This window comes from Maylandia zebra, linkage group LG1, assembly GCF_041146795.1.
Source record: "Maylandia zebra isolate NMK-2024a linkage group LG1, Mzebra_GT3a, whole genome shotgun sequence".
Classification (NCBI taxonomy): domain Eukaryota; kingdom Metazoa; phylum Chordata; class Actinopteri; order Cichliformes; family Cichlidae; genus Maylandia; species Maylandia zebra.
Genome location: NC_135167.1, coordinates 11453619 through 11480445, shown reverse-complemented (window position 1 = coordinate 11480445; position 26827 = coordinate 11453619). Strand labels below are relative to the sequence as shown.

Sequence of the window (26827 nt, the reverse complement as noted above, 5' to 3'; positions counted from 1 at the left end):
GGATCTTGTCTCTCATCCACTTTTTATGTTACACAAGATTTTTCAAGACCTTGCTTGCGTGTGCATATTATCTGACATGAAGAGTAACGGATATTCATTTGTCATCTGAATCACGTTTGCAAACCCTCTGTTAAGCAGCCCCGTCTCCTTTCATGCATATGATTAGGGGGGAATGATGCAGCATCTATTCCTCTGCATTAACCTAAGTTCACACAGTCTGGAAAAATATATTCTGAAGGGCAGCTGAAAAAATGTTAAGCTTTATTAAAGTGATTCATAAATTAGTTTGTAGTTTGCTCCGTTTTGAAACAGAGACACTGTGGTTAAGTTGTTATCAATGGTACTGCATTACTCTGCCCCGATGCGCAACCCTAATCACACTCCAAGCAAACAATGTCATGTGTAAATTTCTTCCCGAAGCTTTTACTCAATGAAGTCTAAACTCTCAAGCCAAGCAACATTCTGTGCAGATATGAAATACTTGCATGTTCTTCACATACAGCAGGGTAATGTTCAGTACATTACAAATTTTAAAATGCTCCCAGAATTCCATTTTATCCAGTAGTGAATAAAGATGTCTGGAAGAGACTGCACAAGTTTACAAGTCACTGGACAATTTTGCTAGTGAATCTGGTAAATATGTCCTTTCAGAGTAAGTCGGGGATGATAAATTAGGTTCTGGGGGATAAGATAAACCATATCACAAAAATATGAGTGGCTTGGATGCCTCCCTCTTCTCGGCTTGAGGAGAATTCAATTGAGGGGAAATAAGGAGAGGATACAGAGTAAGAAGGAGCTGCAAAACTGCTGGAGTTAACTGCATTAAAACAATATTTGTGAAGCCTTTACTTACAAAGCCAGCATGCAAGGCCATTTTGATAATTGCTGAGACTTCCTAACTGGCATTAACCGCTTTCAGTGCTGAAAGTGCTGCACAGTGGAGGGCTGGAAATCTATTGTGACATGTTGAGAAAGAAATAACACTTAGATTTGTTTGAATAGCGCCTCTGAACATTTGAGATTTTCCCATGAAAAAAAAGCAAAGCTATGCTAGACGCTGGATGCTGCATAATTAACGAACAAGCACTGCAAACTTCTCTCAGTCTGCTCTGAAAATGACTCCTGGAAGAACGGGTGGCACAGGAACAGATGGAGAGAGGCCACTTGAACACAGCGTAATGAAGTGATCCACAGAAAATTCACTCATACTGCGTGCATTTCAAATGAACCCAGTGAGGGTGTTATGTCTCATTTATTTTGGTAACTCACACCTGATTTATTTTTTACATATGTACAAACTGCATTGCTACTGATAGCATATTTCAGAGCTGTTTTCTACTTTCTGGTAAACACTAAAATATGTAATGCATATGGAAAACCAGATACCCTTTCTACTGGCATCATTAGAAACATGTTAAAGATGCACTTTTATGTAAGACTTGCAAAGAATTGTAATTCCCATCTGTTTACTAGACAGCTAACAAAAATCTTTCCACACAGAAAACCATCAATGCGCATCAAAACAAGCAATTCCAGTTAAACATCTGCTTAAAGACCAACTGAGTGATTAGAACATGTGGTAAATATACCCTCCTCATCAGAGGCAATTTCACACCTAAATTTTCACATTTGCTGATTTTGACCTCTGTCTGAAATTTTCAACAACATATTAAACATCAGATCTGGGAAAAAATGTTACAGTACTAATGTTCTGGTACAATTTTAATTAGCTGTAAGAGAGAAAAGACACTCACTTTGGGAGAAAGAAATCAGGTGCCCAGCTACAATAAATAAATCAAGAGACCAGGTGGTGCTGAATATTACAGAAAAATCACCACTCCTGAGGGGGGGCTTCATTAATAGTTTTTACACAAATCTGTGCTAGATAATCCTTGCCTGTCTTTTCCGTCACTCTGCCTTTCTGTTACAGACAAGGCTGGAGGGTGCCCTCTTTCAGTCTGACCCTCAATTACCCAGACCATCATTTCAGACAGGTGTTGAGGTACAGTAATAAAACCTCACCTGATGCTACTGAGGCAGCCTCTCTTTTAAAGCACCTCAAAGACCTTTGAAATGACTCAACTCTCTGTTGATCAGGTGATATGCTCTCAATTGACTTGTGACTGCTGGCTGATAGTGTGCAATGAAACAGAAAAAAAAATTACAATGCCATTTATTACTCAGTTTGTGTGTGCGATTCTTCCTGGGCAACCGTTAATCTAAAATAAACAAATCATGTTCTGCTTACCATTCCCACACAGAAAATCATAGTTATTGTTATAGTCATCATACTTTTTAATAGCTTCTATAAGACAGCATTTACAGTAAAGCAAGTAAGTGAAGTTGTCAGCAGAGGCATGGAGAGAAAATTATAGACTGAAGTTAAAGTCTAATCCCCAGCACTTTATATCCATGCTTATACTACACATTACTGCTTAACTGTGTTGCAAATGGAGTCTTTTCAGTCACAAGGATATGCCATCACCGCATCATAAACTTTGTAGTATGAATGTGCCGTGAAGTCTGTTGGGGATACACAGCCTGACTCCAGAGGTTTATCACAACTTTAAGCTTCCAGAATTTTTACATTTTTGGAGGAAATAAAAACAAAAGAGAACTCAATATAAGCACCTTATGAGCTAACAACTATTTACCTTGTAGGCCTATGTTTCAGACAATAAAAACCATACGCACGGGGGGGGGGGGGGTTATAGCTTGTTTGTGTACATGATCTCTGGAATGCTTTCATTTATTTATTTATTTTTCCAGTATATGATTAATAACCCACGTGCAGTGATGTCCACATGAGATAAAGTTCCGTGTTACACGTTTCATAATTACTTCGTAATGCATTCTCATAATGCATCTGCTATTTCCAACACATTGTGCACAGTGTTAATAACTTGTTCCTTATGTGTTCATTCATCCTTTGTGCTAAAATAATCTTCTCATCCAATTCCATCCATAGATCCTTCATCACACACTCTGGAGGAAAAAAAGCAGAGACTAGACTTCTTTGTTGTTGCATTGAGCATGTGCAGCATTGTGACAAAAAGAATCAGCAGATCCTTCAGGCTGAAACTGTTATCAAGCTAAATTAGCCCACTACATACTGCAGGGAGAGGTCACGCTAAACAGTTGAAGCATGCAGGAATGCCTTTTAAAATAGAAAATAAGCAGGTTCAGGGTCACTGCAGAGGTACAGCAAACACTATGTATTTGGCAACTAGAATCTCGATTTGTGCATTACCTGTTACCTTTCTCTGAACTTACCACGGTATGCTGTAAGTGCTCCATCTGTTTAAACGCAAATTAGAAGATATATAAAAATGACTTGTTGCTCATGGCAATAACTACTAACCAAACAATAATAAATTCGGGTTTAATAGCAGGGTTGAGAAATACATCTGATAGCTATTCTTTTAACACACTGATTAAATTAGGTTTTGCAATCAAGTAAACAAAGCTATTCAGACTCCTCTGGCCCTGAAAACATCTTACATTAACAGCTCCATGAGTAAAAGTCTGCAAATCACACAGCAAACAGGTGGAGTAATTCAAGGATTAGAGGATTCATACAGCCTAGTTCCCTCCGGGCAGCATGCCAGTGGAAAAGCACAGTCCAGGTACTCATGAGGTGCATGATGCCATAACTGGCAGATCTGCAGAGAAGCTCATTGACAGATGAGCCAATGCTGTGCGTGCAGAGGTATGCAGCCAGATTCAAAATGCAGGTGCTTTGACTTATCAGCACCAAGAAAAATTCAGGATTGAGATAAAACAGCAGCAAGGAGAATCTAACCATGCTTGAGCCAAATTTAGGATGGAAGATTGATTCAGTTTTATTCTTAAGCTTTTTATTGAGCACACGAGCAGCAAGTTTGAATTTACAGCTTTTAAAGTTGGACAAAGAATGAATTACAATAGCAATTCCACATACAGAGATAAGACTTGGAGTTTTTGATACAAGCATACTCATTTTGTAGTCATAAGAGTCAGAAAGAAGCAAGCACTGCAAATAATTATGGGGGGGCGAAAACAGATCATATTCAACAAATCTCAGGGTGAAACTACACTTTCTCTGCTGTTCGGCAGCAATTACAGGGCAAATCGAGGTGTACACATTCTAAAAAAAAGTTTTCTGAGTTCAAAACACTGTGCTTAATTGCTGAATAGTTTGGGGAAATGTATCATTTACAAGCTACATGAATGCTGAGTGTTTTCATTTCACAATAGATTGTTGTTGAGAGCAGAACATGCTGATTAAAGGTGCTAAAATGTCAAGTATAGAGGGCTCGGATTTTAGGTGCTGTCAGCAAACCAGCATGATTTCCACTGAAGTGCTTTCTATTCATCAAACACTCAATGACAAAGCTGATGACAAAGGCATTGAGGTTAATTTTGAGGTAACAATAAATGAAATGCTTTTGTGGTACATTTCTGTGCAGCAGGTGAACATTTGAGTTTATTTTGTTTGACATGGGCATTACAATAGCACTACAATTAACATCAAAGTGCAGGCATCAAAAGCACTGGATTAGGGGTTCATACTGTAAAGCTATAGGTCTAAGAAGGTTTATCTCATTTTAAAATGAATCAGCTACTGGATTTAGGATACACAGCTTGGTCTGAGAGGATTCTTTGGTGCACGTGGTGCCTTTTCTGTCTCAAGTCTCTTTCATGCTACAGGCTCATTCCAAAGGATTGTTTAATTTTGTCTTAATATAACATGAAGCAAATTTTTTAACACCTGTCTGAGGAAAAGCTTGGTGGAAATAAAGACAATTTCCAAACTATGAACAAACAATTATAGATTTATGGATCAAAAGAGAGTAATGGCAAGCTGTAAAGGCAAACTGAGTAAATGTTGGCTTTTGTTAAACTTCCCAGTGGGGGGCAATTCAGGGGCATGCGAAACATCTAGAGATTTCATATAATTGGAGTCGGTCTATTCATGTACTGTGTCTGCAAAAAGTAAGACCATTATCCCCTCGTTGCATTTTTTTCCTACAAGTGCAAAAATATTTCTTTTTCAATATGCATTCATGACATAAATATGCAAAAATGGCAAAAGTGCACATGCTATGTGTTCTAATTATGTTAGCATATAAAAGTCCAGCCAAAACAGAACAGGTGATACGTGCACTTTTTGCTATGTATATAAAGCTTAATATACATTATTACGCATCATTTTTTCAGAAATGTAACTTTTAGCTTTTATCCTAATTATTTTGCCTTCGTAAGCTTACCTTTGGACACAGAGGCCTTTGGAGGTAAATGATAACAAGGACATATTGGAGGTAAAATGCACTTTATGCTACTTACTATAGGACTAAACATAAAGTAAAGGTCAAGTTGAATTTTTGTAAGCGCTTGGTCGTAAACTAACAAGAAGTAGAATTAGATCTTGATTCCAAAACAGGAGTTAGGAAAGTAAATGCAATTCAATCTAAGAGAGACATAATTGCACCAGATATTGCTTAAACTAATCCATTAGCTTTAGAGAAGTTTATCATTAACTTGAGGTCATGAGGTAAAAGTCACTACAGTTGGCTATTGATTCATTCTCTGGAAATCTTGGCACAACATAAAAATTTAGTAGCAATTCTTAAATATATGAACCATTGTTCAGAGATTTATGATTGGATCTTTGTGGCTGTTAAGGTTAAAAAATCTTTTACCTAAAACTGTTTATTCTCTTTCACAGGTGGTGGGTCAAATCGATAAACTAACGTCTGACTTTGACTTTGACCTGGAGCCAGATGACTGGACCGTGGCCACAGCCAGCAGCACGTCCAGCAGTGAGCGGGGCTTGGGAGAGGCCTTCCGATTGGACTTCCTCAATGCAGATGTCCTTTCTGACAGCTGGGAGTTCTGCAGTTATCTGGAGGCTGCTGGTGCAGCCGCTCGCAGATCTTGCGGGCAACCAGGAGATCCACAGCAGGAGATGGGTCGTGGGACCAACCTCACCCAAACACAAACCCCCACCCCACCCCCCACCACTGCGTCTGTCTACTCTCAGATGAATGGCGGGCTGCCCATCCCCAATGGGCCACGCATTATTACTCCAGATTCATCGAGCGAGGAGGCCAGCAGCTCCACGCACAGCCACAAGACTTCCCGTACCTCTGGCACAAGAGAAAGAGTCCGCTTCAGTGACAAAATTCTGTACCATGCATTGTGCTGTGACGATGATGAAGAGGAGGAGCAAGAGGAGTTACAAGAGGATAAGAGTGGCTATGCTACACCAGATAGCGATACTGAGCCCAGCCTCCTGGCCAGCTCAGTTGCCCCCAAACGTTCTTCCTCTGAGCACTCACTCCTCCATAACTGTCTGGACCCTTCTTATGTCTCCTCACCTGTGAAGGGGACGACAGGAGCTCACACACTACCCAGGAAAGGTCTCTTAAACCCCGGCTGCCGCAAAAAACTGTTACGAAATAGCAGCACACAAACTGTCTCTGACAAGAGCACCCAAACTGTACTGCCCTATATTCCAACCAAACAGAAAACAAAGGACCACTGAGAAAGCCCGAAGTTTATCGTAAAATCTCATGAAGGACTGTGCATTATTTAATATTAAATACATAGCTCATAGATTAATACACAAATAAATTAATTACTAAATAAATAAATGATATATGGGAAATCACTTGACTACATAAAGTCATTCTGAGGCTCAGGGAAAACACGATGAATTGAAGTCAAACAGATCAAAAGGGTGAAAAGTTAGAGGCAGATCAAAAGGTTCTAATTTTAAAACACATACTGAGTGGACTCAACATGTTGGATTATTTCAAATGATTTCAGAGATTAAAAAAACAATCATTTTTCCCACAACATTTAAGTGCTTAAAATCACAAGAATAAAAATATGAAAAGTTTATTTCCCACTCCTCACACCACACTATAACTTAAAAATTGCTATAATGTGGATACAGAAGGTTGCTCATTCTGTACTCTGAATCTGTATAAACACTGTCATTTTTCATGTTCCAGGGTTTTAAATGTTAATGGGATGGTTGATTCCAGCAGGGATATGTATCTGGATGCACATGTCAAGCCTCTTCTTCTCACTGATGTCAACAAATGATTCTGAGTGAAGAGCCGGAGAACAACACTATTTATCTGCCCTTGATTTTATAAACACCAAATCCGGCGCTCTTCTCGATCTGCTGGAGAAGCTGCAACACATAACATAAAACTGACAGAAAGGGGGGGAAAGAAAAGAAAAACAGATATATACATTGTCATTTCAAAAGGTGCAGTTTACAAAGGTGCCATTTTCAATTTTTCTCTTCCTACCGGTGACGTCATTAGGCTTAGGATTTGAGCTGAATAGCAGTCCACAAAAAAGTGCTAAAGGTTTTTGTCTCTTCATTCAGTTGCCCAGTGGGGAACTGAACTCAATAGAGCAGCATTTTATTCACAGGGCTGACGCCAATAAGCATTCCTGATCAATATGTTCGAGGGAGGTTGCAGTGAGAAGTCTCTCTGCTGAGCATGCATGCCACTCTCCTGGGATCTCTGAACAAAAACTCACAGTCAGATCTATTTACTTACACTAAGCGAAACAAAAATTAGAACTGTTGCCCTAAAGAACTGACATTTCAAAAACTGTGTGTCCAAGAGTGAGAGTTGATGGTGAAAAAACAGAGACCGTTAACGTTCAAAGATTTTCTTCTACAAAGCAATAATCTACCCTGGGGAACAGCTTTGTGAGTATGGTCCCTGACTTGGAGTTTCAAAAGAAAAAGTTAAATGTTGCAGTCTTTATAGGAAAACCCTCTTTGTCTCCCATGAAGCTGACCTTTTTGCCTCTGATGACCATAACCTTTCACGGTAGGAAGACTCTGCTTGCAGTATACTATTCTACCATACACTCTCTTATTCCACTTAATAAAAAAAAACAAACATGAAATATTGCAAAAAATATGAAGTAAATAAGCTTTGTATTCAAAGGATTACCCTAAAGACTTTATAAAGAATTATTCCACATTCCCAAGTTGGTGTTGTTTATTAGCATAAACAAACAAAGCTATGCCACCACACAGGAAAGACATCAATTACAGGAAAACAAACTAAGCCCTTATTTTGATGCCTACACACCTGCCAGATATTACAATGCGTTTCCACTCTACAGGTTTTATAAGTCATATCTGCAATGAAATCACTTTTTCAAATATAGACCTGTTTGGCACAGGCGTAGAATACATTATCATTGGGGACAGATTTTAGAGTTTTGGGCAAAACATTAGCAACGTCTCTTTTGCCAACAGGCTCATTATTCATCTCTAATAGGACAGAGCTTTGTCCTCGGTTCTCTGTAGGACAAGGGTGGGAGGCATCCAAAGGTTATGAAAACCTGAGCACACTGATGCCAAATCATCTGCCTACCAGGAAGTTCATTTCATGATGCCACCAGACACAAAAACAGATGTGTGTTTGTGAATGTGTGTGTGCATGTGCGTCTCTGTCTGTATCGTCATTGCCTTTATGTCTACACACTCTCTGAGGAGATGCATGGTATTTTCTGAATTACACCTAACATACAATTTTATATTTCCCTGTCATAGCAATTAATGGGGATCAATACAAATAGACACAGCACATCCCTCTGGAAGTCATTTGGCCAGACTAGTCCATAAGACAAGATTAGACAAAATCTCCTTAACAAGGCTGAAGTGAGTCATGCCATCTGTATTATGACATTAGCAGTGGGCATGCATTAGTTCAAATCCCTAATCAATTTTCTAATGATAGCCAGCGGGACACTGTTGAATGACTGACAAATAATGTGGGGAACAAAAGACTTTAAAAGGTCATTATGGCAGAAATATACATGGGCCACAGTTTCCTTACCCACCCTTCATATATAATTACTAGGGGTGCACCCCTATTGAACCGTTCGATACAGTGCTTTCGGTTCGGTACGCATATGTATCGAACAATACAAGATAATTTTATTTACTTTATCAGCTTTTCTTCTGACGATGCTGCCTGTGTTATCTGCGTTCGACTACTCCGCCGAGGCTGCACTGTCGAGTGCAGATCCACTGAGCACAGCACAAGCTAGCAAGACAGAAGCTAAGCTCGTTGCAACATGGCAACTGCCTCAACGCTACCCGACATTGAACCTCCCCCACCCTCATTCAGATCTGGCCTTTGGAACTATCTTGGTTTTCATGTGAAGCATGACCTTGATGGTAAGTGCGTCATGGACAAAAGTAAAACAGTATTTCGGATGTGCCACGCAATGCTCAATTGGTGGGAACTAGTGCATTAGCACAGTTAGCTTGTTAACGTGTTGACGCCGTCCAGCCCCACGCACGGGGCGATCCGCGGTAACTCGTTAACGGAGATTTGCCGCGTTATGGCGTTAATGTCATTTTAACGAGATTAACGCTGACAGCACTAGTGGGAACACAACGAATATGACTGCACATTTACGCTGACATCATCTTAGTGCAAAGACAAGTGAAAGCAGACAAAAACAAAAAGCACGCATGCTACAAACTTTATCCGAGTCATTTAGACAGCCGTTAGCACATGATTGTCCTTATGGGGACCTGATATGTTTAATATGCTGCTGAGAATATAGCCCAGAAGAAGCAGATAGTATAGCTTTTATTTTGGAAAGAGCCATTTCTCTGTAATAAATTCTCTTTTCCAAAGATGAGTGATTTCTCGATCAGATGGATTTTTTAAAATTATTATTATTTTGTTGTTTCAGCAACATTAAATTTAAAACTGTACTTTCAAGTTAAAAATCTATATTTATAATTTTAATAAATGACAAATTAAAAAGGCATGAACATTTTTTTGTATCGAAAAAACATCAAACCGTGACACCAAAGTATCGAACCGAACCGAACCGTGGATTTTGTGTATCGTTGCACCCCTAATAATTACCACACTTTACTCTCACTGGCCTTTGTCTCCATCAGTGAGCACAGGAAAACAGATGACAGATCTGTGTTTTCTCTGCTGATTGGTAAGGGTCCGTGAAGCGGAGAGCTCAATGCAGTCTCACTGATTACTATGGATTGGCTAACAGCCGGGGCTACCTAAGGTTGATTTGTTTCATCTTTGTGCCATTGATATCCTGCCACAAGAGCAAACTATTTCTATTGTATCTCCCTCTTTTTTTTTTTCTTTACCTGCAATCTCCTTCCATTGCACACACCATTTTCTATTTGTGGCAATTAGTCACATCAAGCATCTTCTAGTGATTGACAAAGAGATGGGATGGTAATTTTGCATCTCAGTTTCTGGTCAAACTAGTAGAAAGTTTTTTTGTCAATGAGTAGAGGATTATGGTCTCCAACCAATATTTAAAACACTTGGATATCAAAGTCAGGCTAAGAACACAACACTCCTGACGAACAGTTTGCACATAGTTACATGGCTCAGTTTTCTACATATATAGGGGAATGCTGCTCTTATGCACACAGAAGTACCAGTAGCAATAGGCTGCAGGATCTATAGTGCCATGGTCAACCAAAAACCAATACCACCATCTGAAGGATGGCCAAACAAAGCCATGTTAACCATCAAGTACCATCTGATTGGAATCAGGGAATGATTAATGAATAGCCATTCAGGAGTAATAGATAAGATACACCTTCACAGGTGATGAAGGACAGGGCCTGTGGCCATGAGGGAGGATCTGGGTGATTCTTGGGACGAAACAGTGCCTTCAGATGACTTGGCACACTGTAATTAAAGTTAATGAGAGTCACTTTTGCATACACCATGCCATTATGATTTATCAGGATGATATATATGTAATAAAAAACAATGGAAGGTCAAAGGAGCCCAATTATTATTCTAGGTCAAAGAGACGATAACTATATGGCCTTGATCAAGTAAAGATACCCAATAAATTCTAGAGTTTGTACTAGACTATGGGTAGGAAACACTATATTAATGTGCACCCTAGAAACAAACTTGACAGGAAATCAAATTACATATTGCCGCTATCACTCTTAATTTTGGGTGGCAAATTGTCCTTTTATCATCTGCGATATGGAAAAAAGTAAAATTACTTGTCTAATGCAACAGTTATTTTTACAGGATGGAGTTACAACATTGCGTCAGTTAACTGAGGTTTGTGGGCATTTGTTTACAGTATGTACCGGTCCCTTTAGATCCCACCACGGCATTTCAATTTGGTTGAGGTCTGGACTTTTAATGGGCCACTGCAACACCTTGATTCTCTTTTTTTTTTTTTTAACCATTCTGTCGTAGATTTTGTGCTGTGCTCATCTTCCTGTTGCACAATCCAATTTGACTAAGTTGTAGTTGTGGGACAGATGGCCTCATGTTTCATTCTAGAATACTTTGCTATACAGAGGAGTTCATGGTCAACCCACTGATTGCAAGGCACCCAAGGCCCTGTGGCTGAAAAACAAGCCCAAAAGATCATCTCCCCTCCACCTACTGACAGTTGAAATGAGGTATGTTTGCTAATCTGCTGTGGTTTGGTTTTTGAAAGAGAGGTGCAGCCAAACATCTCTTGCACGTCCACAGGACATTGAGGACATTTTGTTCTCACCACCATGGGTATGTTAGCAAATCTGAATTGTTGGAACCAATAACCTGTGGAATTTCCATACAATTTGCTAACTATCCGCATGCTGGCCTTACCCAATTTCTCTATATAAGGAAATGCATACATGCATACCTCCTGGTAAAGCTGAGAAACTGGTGATGATGTTGTAAGAAAGAAGACTGCACATCTAAGGCAAGTAATAAGGAGACAGTCTGGCGGTAGAAAATTCAATAATATTGTCTGAGGTCCAAGGAGGAAGTCAGAAGAGGCACAAGTTTCCAAAGTATCTCCACAGGAATGGAAACAAAACAAAATGAATAAATAGAAACTTTCAGACTAAAAATAACAGGAGTTCTGAATATCATTTCCCCTTAGACACTCAATCTCAAGTTTTAAAAAATTGAATCAAAGATGATATGAAAAACACTAACAGACTAAAAGAAAAAGAAGAATATAGGTAAAGGACAAGGGTCATGTAGTCTGTTATCTCTGTTAGCTCCACATGAGAAACTACATGCAATTAAAAAAAAGAAAAGAAAAACGAAAAAAAAAATCCAGATTCTCAAGCATCAATGCGATGAAGCCAAAAAATTATACCATAGATAACAACATCTAGCAATGACAGTCATTTTTACATGTAAGATACAATGAAATGAGATATGGAATAACAGAATATGTTTAAACTGACTGAGGCTGCAATGTAAATGCTGCACACTAGTCAAGCAAGATAAAGAGATGGTAAAGAGAGAGCTTATCGTTAAAGAGAAGTGTTTGATGTTCCACCAGATAAGCTTCAGGAAGTTGCTGGGGAGAGGGTCATTTGGGCTTCTGGGCTTATGCTGCTGCCCTCACAACCTGGTCCCGGATAAGCGGATAAAAATGGACAGAGGGAGGTTAAAGCCTACTCCTTTCCGTTTAGTATTTTGTTTTCCCTACGTGCATTTTTTATTGTAATTCTGAGCATTTCGCGTGTTATGATTCCTTGCAAAACTGTAAATGATGACCAAAAAGCAAAATTAAGCATAATTACGCAAAAATATTTAAAAACACATTTTTCTGTGGAACACTCGTGCAGACAATTTACGCATAGAGTTGTGCATACCCACCGTTAGTAATTCCTAAAGTTTTGTGGTTTGTTCAAATGCAACTTTGAAAACTGAAGTTATCGTTCAGTTTTCCAGAGAAAAGGCTTTTTCCCCACCTGAATAGTCCAGACAATTAAACTGCTTTTATAACAGACACACATATTTTAAATGTGTTTAGTCAGTTATTAAAGACTAAATCAAGTGCATTTAATTAACAGTATCTGGCAGCTACTTAACCTCCTAATTCCTATCCGGTTGTTCAGTCTGACGTCACTAGCCGTGTCTGGGTCTAAACTCCGCTGCAGGTCCATATATCAAACGATCACTGTGGCATTACTGAGAGTTGAAAAACTGTCTAAAGTCTTTCATCTTTAATAAAATGATCAGCGTTCTGCTCTACCAGGTGTAACAATTGAGTTTAACATCCAGGCATCCATGAAAATGGAATTTATGACATTTAACAGAGTTAGAAGTTAGCAGGAAGTTAGCTCGCTAGCTTCTATCTAAATACAATATAGCATGTCCTGACTGCAGGGTTTTGGAAACAAATTAAAACGTACAGCTCTGCTATCACTTCCAACATAAATGAAGACAGAAAACTAAACAGCAGTGACGTTTGTAGGGTTACTGAAGTTGGGCTAGCTGGTGTATAATGATGTGCTACGTGACCGCTAGCGACACAGCTATGTTAGCATAATATAAACAAGCTAACTTTTTTTCCACTCGATAAAAGTTAACATGAGTGTTCTCGGTGGTCAGGAACAAATGTAATCGCATGGCAGGATGCTGTAAAAGGACCAAACTTCAGCCAGGAGAACAACTGACATAATCCATCCATAATACGAGGTTAGTCATTCATATATTGCTGCATGGGCTGGGCTGTAGTTACATCCTAAGGTTTTAAAAACTGAGCTTAAATAAATGATTAGCGGTAATAAAAGCCGAGGGAGGTCAACAGTGATCACTGACTGTTTTAGGAGCTTTTTGAGATCAAATAGAAGAAAATACATAACATTAAACATGTTAACAACACAAAAGCCATATTAAACGCAGACTACTTTAGACCCGGAAGTAGGATTCGTCGCGTCATCACTGAACAACCGGATTGAAGCTTAAAGGGTGTATTTAGTTTTCCTGTTACTGCACAGAGTCAAAAGCCAACGAAAAATGATCATTCCTACAACTGCTCCATCTGGGGAAAGAGAAATACCAAACAGATGGATATAATTTCATTATGTAATGCACTTGATAATAATTGATCAGCACACCCAGGCTAAAGACAGAAAGTTACCATTTTCATCACATTACCTGACTGATAATTGGAATATCTTCCAATGTGAATTTAAAATGTGGCATGACCGAGCAAGGCAGGAGTGCAGAATCATTGCGGAGGCAATTTTTTGAAAGCCAGTTGAAAGAAGAAAAAAAAAAGACAGAGAGAAATGATTGTGGCTGAAAAACTAAGAGCCCTCAAATTGAACCACCATAGAAATATAACCTTGTTGCATACTGCATTAAATTGCACACAAATGATGTGTGTAATGACATGCTCAGCTGAGCGAGGAATACATCAAGAGACAATTGAATTGGTCCAGAAAAATATATAATTACAGGAAACATTACTGACACACTGCGGGAATGGGAGATGCATGTTACAGGGAACCCCCATGAACACAAAACAGATATTACCAAGTTCTTACTAAACTACGGGAAGGAAAGAATAATTTAGAGAAATCCATTGTTAATTGAGTGTCAGTCTGAAATACTACCTAAGTGCAGGTCTGTGCATATAGATCTAATTCTGACAGCGCATGGAAGTCAAGTAAAAGCAGCAGCAGCCTTTTCTAGACAGCTCTGGTTTGGCAGTCTGTCAGCATTTCCATGAGATCTTACAGGTAAAGGCCAAGAAGGCAGGGAATTGCTGACAGTTTAGCACTGCAAGACCAACAAATAAGAGTCAAATGATGATAAGACAGGTGCAATGTATACGGCAAGTCCCCAAGTGCCCCTTATTTCACCTTACAAAGGGCTTTCCCAGTCTCTCATATTTAGTACTTTCTCCACAGTCCACACCCTATACTCTCTCTCCTTCTCTCTCACACTAACACACGCAATTACGTCCCTCTGTTCATTCTCTCCGCTATCCTCCACTCCTCTGGCTGTAATGAGCTCTCCGCTCTAGCCCAGGAGGCTCTAACTGAGGTCTTCATCAAAAACGCAGATATTTTAAAGGTGGCAAGGACAGGTAAGAGTCATTCTTTTGCTGTTCCATTGTGGAGCAGAAGGGAGGGGGAGAAAGCTACAGTTCAGCTGTGCTACACGACCATGTACCATAGACTGATTCCTGCATTCTGTTTGCAAAAATGAGAGTGGACCTTGTAAAAAGGCTCTGATTGCAATAATTACAACTGTACTTAATGAGAAGAATCTTTTAGCATTTTAACAGCTTCCCCTTTACTCAAACTATAAAGTGGGTCACCAGACAGAGAGAAGTGCCTGCATGTTGTGTTACGCTGCTGTGCATTTCCAATACATTATAGCAGTGATCACTCTGAAATGACTGCAATTAGTCAAATGTCAGGCTTGGTTTGTCAGTGAGCCACCATGAGTGCACAAAGTAGCTCAGAGGTATGTCAAAAGATTAATAGCTGAGGGATTTTATTAAATAAGGTGCTAGAAGGAAACTGAAGGAATAAACAAAATTAATTACAACTTCAGTGCTTTCGTGTAAGTTTAGTCCATAATTAAGCACACAGATTTTTTTTTTTGATTTTTTTTTAGGCTTAGCCAATTATTTTGTTGGCCTGCCATACTTTACAGTCATAACTCATTAAAGCTCATTACTACTCTTATAATACCATGCAATTATTGTTATATTTACTGGACAAAAAAACTAGTTACTGTTAGATTACAAAGGTGAATAAAACACACAAAACAGTAAAAATGTTTTTACCAACGTTTCTTGAGCTGTAAAATTGGATGGGTCTTAGCATTCATCGGGCTACTTCTATCAGCAAGTCACATCATCAGATTGCTGATTTAGCCAGTCCTAATGTTTTTGCTATAGCTCTGATAAGTTTCATTTTAATTGATAACCACTTGCAATCATTTGCATTAGCATGTTTTTTGGATGTCATATTCAGAATTCCAGTTCATCCTGCTACTTCTATCAGTAAGTTACATTATCAATAAACACCACTGAGCCGGTTCCAGTGGCAGCAATACATGCCATAACATTGCCTCCCCCATGTTTAATGACGAGGTTTTATGTTATGAGGTTGTACTTCAGATCACAAACTGTTCCAAACTCTAACCCTTTCAGTTTCTTCATACTTTTCTATCCATATCATTTGGGTACAAGTTGATCTTGGTTTCATCTGTACAAAGATCCCCTCTTAGCAAAGTCTAATCTGCCCTTCCTGTTCTCGAGTCTAACCAGTGGTTTGCAACTTGTAAACCCTTTGCACTTACATAAATGAAGGCTTCTCTTGATTGCAGACTGTGACAATGAAACGCGTATCTTCTTGATAATTTTTTTTGTCTTGACTAGATTTCGAGAAGGATTTTTCTTGACCAAGGACAGAATTCTGCAATCCATTTTAGCTGTCTCCTGTGCTCTTTCGGGTATGTTGTTGTTAATAAGCTGACGAGTGCATTCCCTCTCTTAACTGATTTAACCAATCCTAATGTTTTTGCTATAGCTCTGATAGGTTTTATTTTAATTTTAGACCAGTGACAACCACTTGCGATCACTTGCATTAGCATCTTTTTTGGATGTCATTTTCAGAATTCCAGTCAACAGCTACCATGTGCAAGTTCAAAACTTAGAATGAACTCTGAATTATAATAGAATATGATTCACCTGGCCATAAAATTGCTTGTCAGTCAAATGTCCTATTATTTTTGAGCCTTGTAAAATGGCTCCAATTCCAAAGCAGTTAATGCAAATCTTTAGTTAAACCTGCTGAATTAAAGAGCAAAGTCTGCATTTCAATCAAACCTGATTGTATGATTGCTAATGTACAGAGTCAAAATCAATACAAAAATTTGTTATGTTGAAAATACATCTGGCCCTCTTTATAGATACTAATTTGAAATTATTAAATAATTTAAATTTTATACATTTAAAAAAAAATGTTAAATAAAGCGGAATAAGTGATGTAGCACAACTGGTGACCTGCCAAGCTGCATTATAAACAAAGATCTACTGCTTTTCTATTAAAATTGATCCTAAGGAAGCAATAGGCTTGTAATGCAACTTGGATAAAAATCAATCAGTCGGAAGTTTGAAGTTATGGCATCTTGGCCTTGTCCAGCTGGCCAATCAATATTCTCTTTTGCTTGTGTCCTCAGTGCATCACCATGGACTATAAAGCCTAGAAGGCCAGCTGTAAAGTAGCTGTGTGGGCCCTTTTCTGGCCTGGTGTTTGGCAATCTGGCAAGAGTTTCTGGCATCCTTGCAGTCAAACCAGGACATTAAGAGCATGTAAAATGTAAATCTTGCAGCTGACAGACTTATCTCTGCTGTCTCCAGACTGAATTTACCACCTTGCACAGAGCTATAAAAAGCTAGCTGTATCAACATCTTATTCCCAAGGGAAATGTACGAATTATGAATACCTTTTTGCATACGCTAGTAGTGGGTGCTCTGTAAGTTTGAGCACTATCTATATTTTTCATACATTCATATCTAAATGACATTTCACCAGGGTGGCAATAAATAAATAAATAAGAGTAAAGAGAAAAAGTAAAAGCTAAGATACTGATTGGTTTTATGCACTGCTCAGCTGATATTAGTTCACGTATGTTCACTCGTTGCTATAGATGAACAAGATAAAGCCTTATTTGATGATCCCTTGGCTAGTATAGCCTAATTTGTGTTCCAGCTTCATCCAAGGTGGTTTAACATTAATTGAAGAATCTGATTTACAGAGTCTCCTGATCTGAAATGTGTTGTTATTATGCAATTCCTGCTGAGTATCGCAACTTTTGTAGCACAAATCCTGACATAATAAGCATCCTGAGACTACTGAAGGAACTACTACACTTCCTACTGCAATACATAGGGCATAAGTGGCCTGGCCAGATATGATATGCAAATGCTGGTGCTAACAAATAGTTTTACATTGACCCTAATTTACTCCAAAACCGGTTCAGAGGTCTTTTTTTCTGTTCCATGAGTCCTGTTATCTTGTCCATACCATTCACAGTTGAATACGTGCATTGCACTATAATAAATCACTTCAATACAGCTCCTTAGCTAATCAGTTTCAACTATAAGCTTAATTAACTAAATAGTCAGTTATGCAGTAATAACTGTCAAAGATTTCTACCCCCAATACTACAGCTCAGCAAGTGTGCATAAGAAAAGTCTTCCATGAAGACAAAAGTTCTAGTCTGAATGGTAATGTTGCCTCTGTACATGACTACACTGGATTTTAAACAGTCAATATGTGATGAAACAGCATTTAAAAGTCAATGTGGTGGCGTACAGTCTGTAGATGTCCAAATACTTATGGACCTTATTATACTGTTTCATTGATAGCTGAAAACTTCCAAATAGCAAACAGCTATCAAATGAGTTTTGCTCTTGTGTGGAGAGTTTAATCAACACCTGTACCAGATCAATGTTATGTTGTCTTAATATGCACAGGATGGAATAGAAGCGCTGTTTAACTGGTAATTCACTCCACACTGAATTATCGTCAAGCAAACATTAAACTGTATACTATATATAGCTATAACTTATGTTGTCATCATAATAGGCACAGGAAGACATACTCCTGAACAAGAAATTTAAGGCGCATCCAGCTACAGCTCATTTTCATACAAACAAAAACTGAACCAATAACAATGGAGAACTAGATCAAAATCGAACTCAGCTATGCCACCGAGTGCATAATATCTTTCCTCATACAAAGCAGATTACAGCCACTAAACTTTACATGCTAAATATGTAGCTATTCTGGGAAACAACACTGACCAAAATTTGTACTTTTTATGTTACATGACTTTTAAAAGCAACAACTTTCATTAATTACAGGATTTATATGACAGCCGATTGTGTTGATAATGTTGCACCACATCATGTTTGTCACAGCCATTGGCCTATTAGTATTGCAATTAAAAACACAATGCTCCAGGCACTGTATGAGAAACTGTCAAATAATGAATGTGGTAGCTGCTAACTTTTAATGAGGGGCAGACAAATTATTCACAGTATGATACACACACAACACTCATCTTGATTTTGTTTCTTACACACATACTGGCATACTTCAGTGTTAACGCGGTTAGCCAATACAGACCTTGAACATCTAGATACTCTACTCGTTATCAATTTATTTGATAGAAATCTTTAGGGGAAAATATATTCCCACTGCTCTGACTTATAGTAAAAGTTTTGAAAAAGAGCAGTGAAAGCTGAACTCTTTTTTTTTTCTTTGCTAGCAGCTGTTTTAGACATTTCAAAACAAACAAATAAACAAAAAATAAAACATAAACTGCTTGAAAAACTCCAAAGAAGTTTTTAAAGTAGTTTTAAAAAGGTGTCAAGTATTGTACCTTCATACTTTTTTCACCTGTTCAGCTGATATTGATCTTCTTATTTCCACTACAGATTCCATTATAGATTATGGTAGGCTGGATAATTCTTTACCATACGGTAAGAACATTTCCCACAGTTTTGTTACAATTAGCATTATAGTGGGTAGAGTTACATTAATTTAGTGCAACACTTAACTGTCACACTAACCTTTAAGCCACAAATAAGGTGTAAATAACATGAACTCATCCAGACTGACAGGTAACTCACTAACTGGGCTCTTGGTGATCAGAGCATCTTAAGGAAACATATGTAGCTTATTTCTTTACAATTCTTTTAGTTGAATTTATAAATTGATAAAGTACACAGAGGTTACACCATACAATATGGTCTTGTGTACATATGTGTGTGTTTAACCTCCTAGGACCTGGCGTCCACATATGTGGACATCACATTCTGGGTTATTTAGACCACAATACTCAATTTTGCTCTACAAGGGCCTGATATCCACTTACAAGGACATTATAATGCTACTGTTCTATCGCAATTTCAGACGAATATCCTTATATGTTGCTCTCATTTCTCTTAGAAACAAAAAAATCAGGCAAAAAAAAAAAAATCTGGTAATTCTTTGTTTTTACATTCATCGGGCCCTAATGTGCCCAATAATCAAAGAGAAATTAAAAATGCATGCCGTGGAAGAGTTTGGGTCTTAGGAGGTTAAATAACCTTTTTAGGCTATATCATTCAAACAGTATAAATAACTGAGAACCCTAGTAGCCTCAAGTTCAAACACTATTTAGGTCTTAAAGCATTTTAAACAAGCATCTGTAGTGTTTCATAATTCACCCTAAAATAGGGGTGATGGTGCATCTAGTGCTGTGATTATGAAATGCTTGCTGTTGGTATGAAGCGTGAATACCACTCACTCATGTGACAGTACGTGGCCGTCATGTGACTAGACAGGTTCAGTTCAACTCAATTTTATTTATGTATGTAAATCAAAACAACAGTGGCCTCGAAGCACTTTATATTGTGAGGTAAGGACCTTAAAATAATGCAGAAGGACCCCATGTGTATTATTATATTATAACAGCACACTGTTTTGTTTTATTTTGTTGTTGTTTTTTTTAAACAATTTGTATTATTTCAGTGCCCTAATCATTTATATGTCTAGTACACTGTATATTATGATATAATACATTATAAGCCATTATGGATTTTTTATTCAGTAGTCATAGATTTGAGGGGAACAGTTGTGCAGTCATAAATCCTATGCCTTAGAAACTTAATTTTTTTCCCTATGCCCTCCATTTTATAGAGGCAGCTGCTCATGCACTTATTCATTCATTCAGTCACCCAAAAAAAAGTACTGAATTGAGAAAAGGAGACCCCTTTCTCAGGCCATTACCAGCTATTTCCCTGAGGTGCAAACCCCATCACATAGTGTTTTTACAGACTGTGAGAAAGAGACTTGGCAGAGTAGAAGAATACATTTCTGCTTAATTAATCCCATTCCTTACTTTAGGTATTAAAAGGCAATGGTCTGTTTAACAACTTTCGGCGACACTAAACGGGTAATTAGTCACAGCCTAATCATTTTTCATACATTTTATGGGCATGTCCGGGATGGGGTGTGCTCCCTGAAGTGTCATACCACTAGCCACCTTCCCTATCCCACGCCCTCTTCACAGCTCCCTACCTCACTAGATAAAGTCATTTTGTTTCTTCTCAGCCAGTCTGTCATTAAGCAAGTCCTGCTCTCTGATGAGATGAACACACCAAGGTAGTCCTTTCCTGCAGATCCAAACACCTGCTTCTGATAGCACTGGAGATCAGCTTGCATTTCCTCAATAGAAGGCTGCTAGAGGGAAGTGGTATAATGTAGAAACAGTTTTCCTCAATATGAAAAGGAGAATAAAAAAAGGAGTGGGAGCCCGGGCACAATCAGCTATGGCACACAGACTACCAGCTTGTGCTAGCTGTTGCAGGCAGCCAATCCCAAAGCTGAAGACCATATTCGTGACATTCGAATGGTTGGGAAATTAAAATAATTTAAATGGCGAGAGCCACCCACTGCCCAGGTGGAAATATAACTTCAATAATGGTTCTGTTAAGATTTACAAAAAAATGTTTTCAGGAGCAGGACAAAATATTATTTTTCTTAAAGAACAGACTAATACTTTAATACCCCATTAAACAGCCCTGATAATAAGCTTTAGCAGCTAAATAATTAAAAGCCCACATCTTCACAGCCATCTCTAAAAATAGGAGATTTACAAATTATGTGCACACATTTAGAATACTGATAAAGGTTATAAAATATTCCATAGAGCAGAACCGTTCATATGTGATTTTTACCTTATCCACCCAGAAGCAAAACTTGGTAACCTCGGTAAAGACCATGCAAGCCAGGCAGTTTCATTATGTTAGGAAATGAAAAATAAATAAATACATAAAAATAATCAGTGTATATATAACTTTTAACTTAGACCATAAATTATTAACCCCTCAGACATTGAGATAATCTGTGAGCCAATCATACATTCATGTATGATTCATACATTTCACACTACCTGTAATTTTTCAGCAACTAGGTTTTCCATTTGTCCACAGCTCTCCATGACATTTGTCTACAAATCAGTGACCATGACGAACAGTGTACAGCAGGTGGTGTGTCCACAAAAGCATCTATGGCGCTATACTCATCGTTAACCTTTAAACACCTAATAGACCTCTTTCTCATGGCAGACAGGAAAAGCACAATGAACAACATTAATGCTGACCGTGCATTTCCGGTGTGTGAGTAAACATAACCATGAACCAGGATTCCCATACTTCACTGAATCTATCAAACCCTTTTTGACATGTCTCTTAACCAGTGCTGGTCAAGTTACTTGAAAAAAGTAATCAGTAACTAATTACTGATTACTCCCCCCCCCCCCCCAAAAAAAGTAATCCCGTTACTTTATCGATTACTTATTTTCAAAAAGTTATTAGTTACTTAGTTACTTTTAAAAAAATGATTTACAACCTGAATAGGTAATAAAGCAATAGATCTTTTAGCCCAATTCTATTTTTTTCTGCATAATCCATCATACAAAATGTAATCAAATGAAAAAGTTTTAAAACAATCTTGTAACTTTATGCATCAAGCAAACATTAAATTATATGCAACATTCTCTGACCGGAAGAAATTTGTTTAACATTTAAACCTATTTTCTGCATATTCCAGCATATAAAATAAAATAGTTTTTTGTGTTTACTCACTCTTTTAAATAGATGCACATAAAACACACGTCATTGTCATGAGACGCTCTCGCAAAAAAAAAAAAAAAAAAAATCACGGTTTTAGTAACGCAGTAATGCGGCATGCTTACGGGAAAGTAACAGTAATCGCATTACCTTTTTAGCAATAGTAATCCCTTACTTTACTCGTTACTTGAAAAAAGTAATCGGATTACAGTAACGCATTACTGCCCATCTCTGCTCTTAACAACAGCAGGGTTAAAATTACCCTCAAATAGAGCAGGGCGATATGGCCAAAAATATTTATCACCATATACATTTGAAAATTTGCGATAACGATATAACTGACGATATAATTGACACTAGACAAAATACTTTAGAACTCCAAAACTTTATTAGTGCAAAAAAGAAAAAAAAACCATCAATGTATTTTCATATAAAAAATTAACAGTGCAAATGCAAATTCCTTGATGACAGTTTAACCAAAAGGCATTTCCAGTGGAAATTGGCCGACACATCCTCAGCATAACCATGTATAATATCCACAAAACTTAAAAAAAAGAGGTTATACACATACAACATAGTAATATTATGTTGAAGCACGTGCTTCAACATAATATTACCGGAGCCATAATATTGCGTACGTACTGTACAGTACGTATCACTCCGCGAGGCTCCTGCCTACGATAGCCGTAATGCTCCGACAATCCATCAAGCGGTGTGGGTTCGTAGCGTAGCAAAGTCGTACTAAAATGTGACAGATTTTCGAGCGCCGTGTACCACATAAAGTTGTTTCGAGGTCAGTAAACACAACCAGAATTTATACATAAGGCACACAGGATTATAAGGGCTACTGTCGATTTTCAGAAAAATCAAAGGATTGATTTTAAATGTGCCGTATTTTCCCAAAAACACGGTAATAACGACGGTCCGCTAGCATGCGATACCAGAAATAGTGCTTTGTTGTGTATCTGATGGACAAAAGCTAAACCAGTGAACCGCTGAAGTTGCAGCATTTTTACAAACCAATTCTGGTTCATCCGTTTAATTCAACGATCCGTTTTCGCCCTTTTCATTCTCCGTTGCCGCCATGCTTTTTCCGCCATGTGTGTATGAAAACAAAGGCACTGCGCATGCACGTTTTACCCATATTCTATCACGATATTTCATTTTCTTATCGTTGCCCAACATTATACCAGTATTACCCTGAACGGTATGATATGGCCCAGCCCTACCCTCAACAGACTGGTTCAAACAAATACTGACCTTCTATATAAATACAAAGCTGTTAAAGGTCAAATCAACAAAGTTTTTAAACTATTATTTACCTTTAATAACACTTAAAAAAGTGAAATTATATTTAAAAAATGATGTCACAAATTACAAGGAAAAAATAACACATTTGCCACAGCTGCAAATCTGAATTTTAAAAAGGAGAGCACTGTGAGAGCAATCTCAGGTAGTTATGATAATTATGTTTAGTTTGCGTGCTCTAGGTGTTAAAGGTGTTCATTTCCAAAAGTAGAGGGGTAAGAAGAAGAAGAATGTTGGTATGCCTTTTTTTTTTTAAACAGCAGAGTATTGCTGAAGTTTTATTGCATTAAAATGTTTAAATGTCTGTGGACAGTCATATTTAAATTTTATAGTTGATTACACTGTATACATAGCAGGTCACAGGGATAAATATGGGATAAATATATTAATACCAATAATCTTCTCATTACGACGTCCAGGACACAAACATAAATAATGAAACATATATAGTGTTGACAGTGCTATATTTTTCCACAGTAGAAATGGTGTATGTATAAACCTGAATGGGGAAACGGTTTGAATGGCAAAGAGCAGCTCAGACAGGCAGGCACAGCTGCAGGTTACAGTAGTGGGCTGATTAGCAGCCTCACTAATGGGTTGTAATCATTTTCTTACTTAATGAACATAATTTGTTTCAGAGTCCCAAACTATATGTGATCGGGGACTGCAGTTTCCTCTTTGACACTTGAAAACAAACAAATTACACTACTTCTATTGAATAAATTAAGCAAACTATTGGTTTTCCTTAATGCAACACTAAGAATTCAACTTTATTTATTGTAATTGCATATGTCACAAGTACGAGGCAATAGGGCTGGGCCATATTATACCGTTCACGGTAATACCGGTATAATGTTAGGCAACGATAGGAAAATGAAATATCGCGATAGAGTATGAGTATGCGCAGTGCCTTTGTTTTCATACGCACATGGCCGATTGTTGAGTGAAACAGATGAACCAGAATTGGTTTGTAAAAATTGTGCAACTTCAGTGATGTGGAACTGGTTTGGTGTTTGTCCGTCAGATACACGACAAAGCACATTTTTTTGCAGAACATGCAAGCGGCCGTCGTTATTGTCGGACTAAGATGCTCTTAAATCTGGGAGTAATCTGGGTCTAAAACTCCGTATATTTCAGGTCAAACAACACTGCAGCATCACTGAGAGTTAAAAACTGTCTAAATTCTTTCATCTTTAATAAAAACGATCAGCATTGCTGCTTTACCAGGTGTAACTATGAAGTTTAACTTCCAGGCATCCGTGAAAACAAAATTTATTACATTTAACGGAGTTAGAAGTTAGCAGCAAGCTAGCGGAAGTTAGCTCGCTAGTTTCGCTAGTTACCTAAGCATGATATTGCATGTTCTGACTGAGAGATTTCTGAAAAAATTCAAACGTACAGCTCTGCTATCACTTCTAACATAAATGAAGACAGGAAACTAAACAGCAGTGACGTTTGTAGGGTTACTGAAGTTGGGCTAGCTGGTATGATGTGCTACGTGATCGCTAGCGACACAGCTATGTTAGCATAACATAAACAGTGAAGCTGGAGGATGAACACTAACACTTTTCCACTTATAAAAGTTAACGTGAAGGTTCCTCATGGTTAGAGACAAATGCAATCGCATGGCAGGATGCTGTAAACACCAAACTTCAGTCAGGAGAACAACTGAGATAATCCATCCACAATACAAGGTTAGTCATTAATATACTGCAACAACATGGGAATAGAACAGCTGCCAGAGAATTCAACATTAATAAATCAATGGTACAGAAGTGGAGGAAGCAAGAAGAATGAGTTTAATAAAGTTTGATTTATCTGACTGCTTTGTTTCGCTTAATGTGCCTTATAATCCCGTGCACCTTATGGTCCGAAAAATACGTACTGCACACTGCAGTTTAATGTTGCAAAGCACCTCTTTTTAACTTCAGTGGATATTATACATGGTTATGCTCAGGATATGTCAGCCCATTTCTACTGGAAATGCCTTTTGGTTAAACTTTCAGCAAGGAATTTGCATTTGCACTGTTACATTTTTATAAAGCTTTAATGTACATAAAAACCAGCTTCTTGTTTAAGTGAAAATAAATGGAAGGTTGTCTTTTTGCGCTAGTAATGTTGTGGAGTTGTATTTTGTCTCGCATCAATTATATCGTCAGTTATATCGTTATCGCAAATTTTCAAATATATATCGTGATAAATATTTTTGGCCATATCGCCCTGCTCTACGAGGCAATGAAATGCAGTTTGCATCCATCCAGAAAGTGCTTTAGGAATTGATATATTACAAAAAAATATATATTAGCAATGCACAGATACATACAGTTATTGTTTCACAAAAATGCATTTCATGTTTTTTTTTTTCCAGATAATCATCTTGGAAACAAAAAATATCTATGAACTTAATATTCTTAATCTAATGACAGCAATTTATAATTGTATTTATTTCCATCTTTTAAATAACAAACAATGAGTAATTAAATGAAAAAGAAAACATAAAAGTTGAATGAGGTGTTTGAGATTAGTTGAGACTGTTAAGAATCTCAGGAGAGTCAAGTAGAACTTTTTTTTATTTAAACCTCTAAAAGTGTCTGTGGTTCTGTTTTCCACTGTATAGTGTTCTCCAAGTTCTCTGAGGCCTTGCATAACAAATACTTTGGGTACTATGAGTCTTCCAAAGGAGTTAAAAAAATCCTAAGACAATTTGAGATCAGTCATATTATATTAGTATAAGAGATATCATCAGGGGGTGGTGTACATTTCAAGCAGTCAGTAAATTCAGAAAAGAACATCCGATGCAGCAAAAAGGTTCAAGGCACCTACAATTGTCATCACAGGATCTGCAGTTATGTATGCTTTCTTATGGAAATATATACTTATAACTGATAATTTTGTCCAAACTTGAGATTACAAATATGTAATCCTGTTACTTGCTGAATTTGGAAAATCAGGCATGCACCGAATGTAAAAATAACATTTTAAGACATCTGGTAATCCAAACCATTTGTCCTTCCTAGTTAAAATCCTTTAAAACAACATGTTTCTTAACACCTTAAATGGTTTACCTCTCTTGCTAACATTG

At 37.7% G+C, this 26827-nt stretch overlaps 1 protein-coding gene across 4 annotated transcripts in view; it reads left to right on the top strand.

Moving 5' to 3' along the window:
• Positions 1–6652, top strand: part of insyn1 (inhibitory synaptic factor 1) — a 47002-nt gene extending 40350 nt beyond the window's left edge. For all 4 annotated transcript variants that reach the window (XM_076879278.1, XM_076879251.1, XM_004539620.5 and 1 more), the window contains one exon: positions 5708–6652. In XM_076879278.1, the coding sequence (XP_076735393.1) occupies positions 5708–6526 (819 nt within the window). In that variant the 3' untranslated portion in view covers positions 6527–6652. The remainder of the gene's footprint in view (positions 1–5707) is intronic.
• Positions 6653–26827: the final 20175 nt, after the last annotated feature.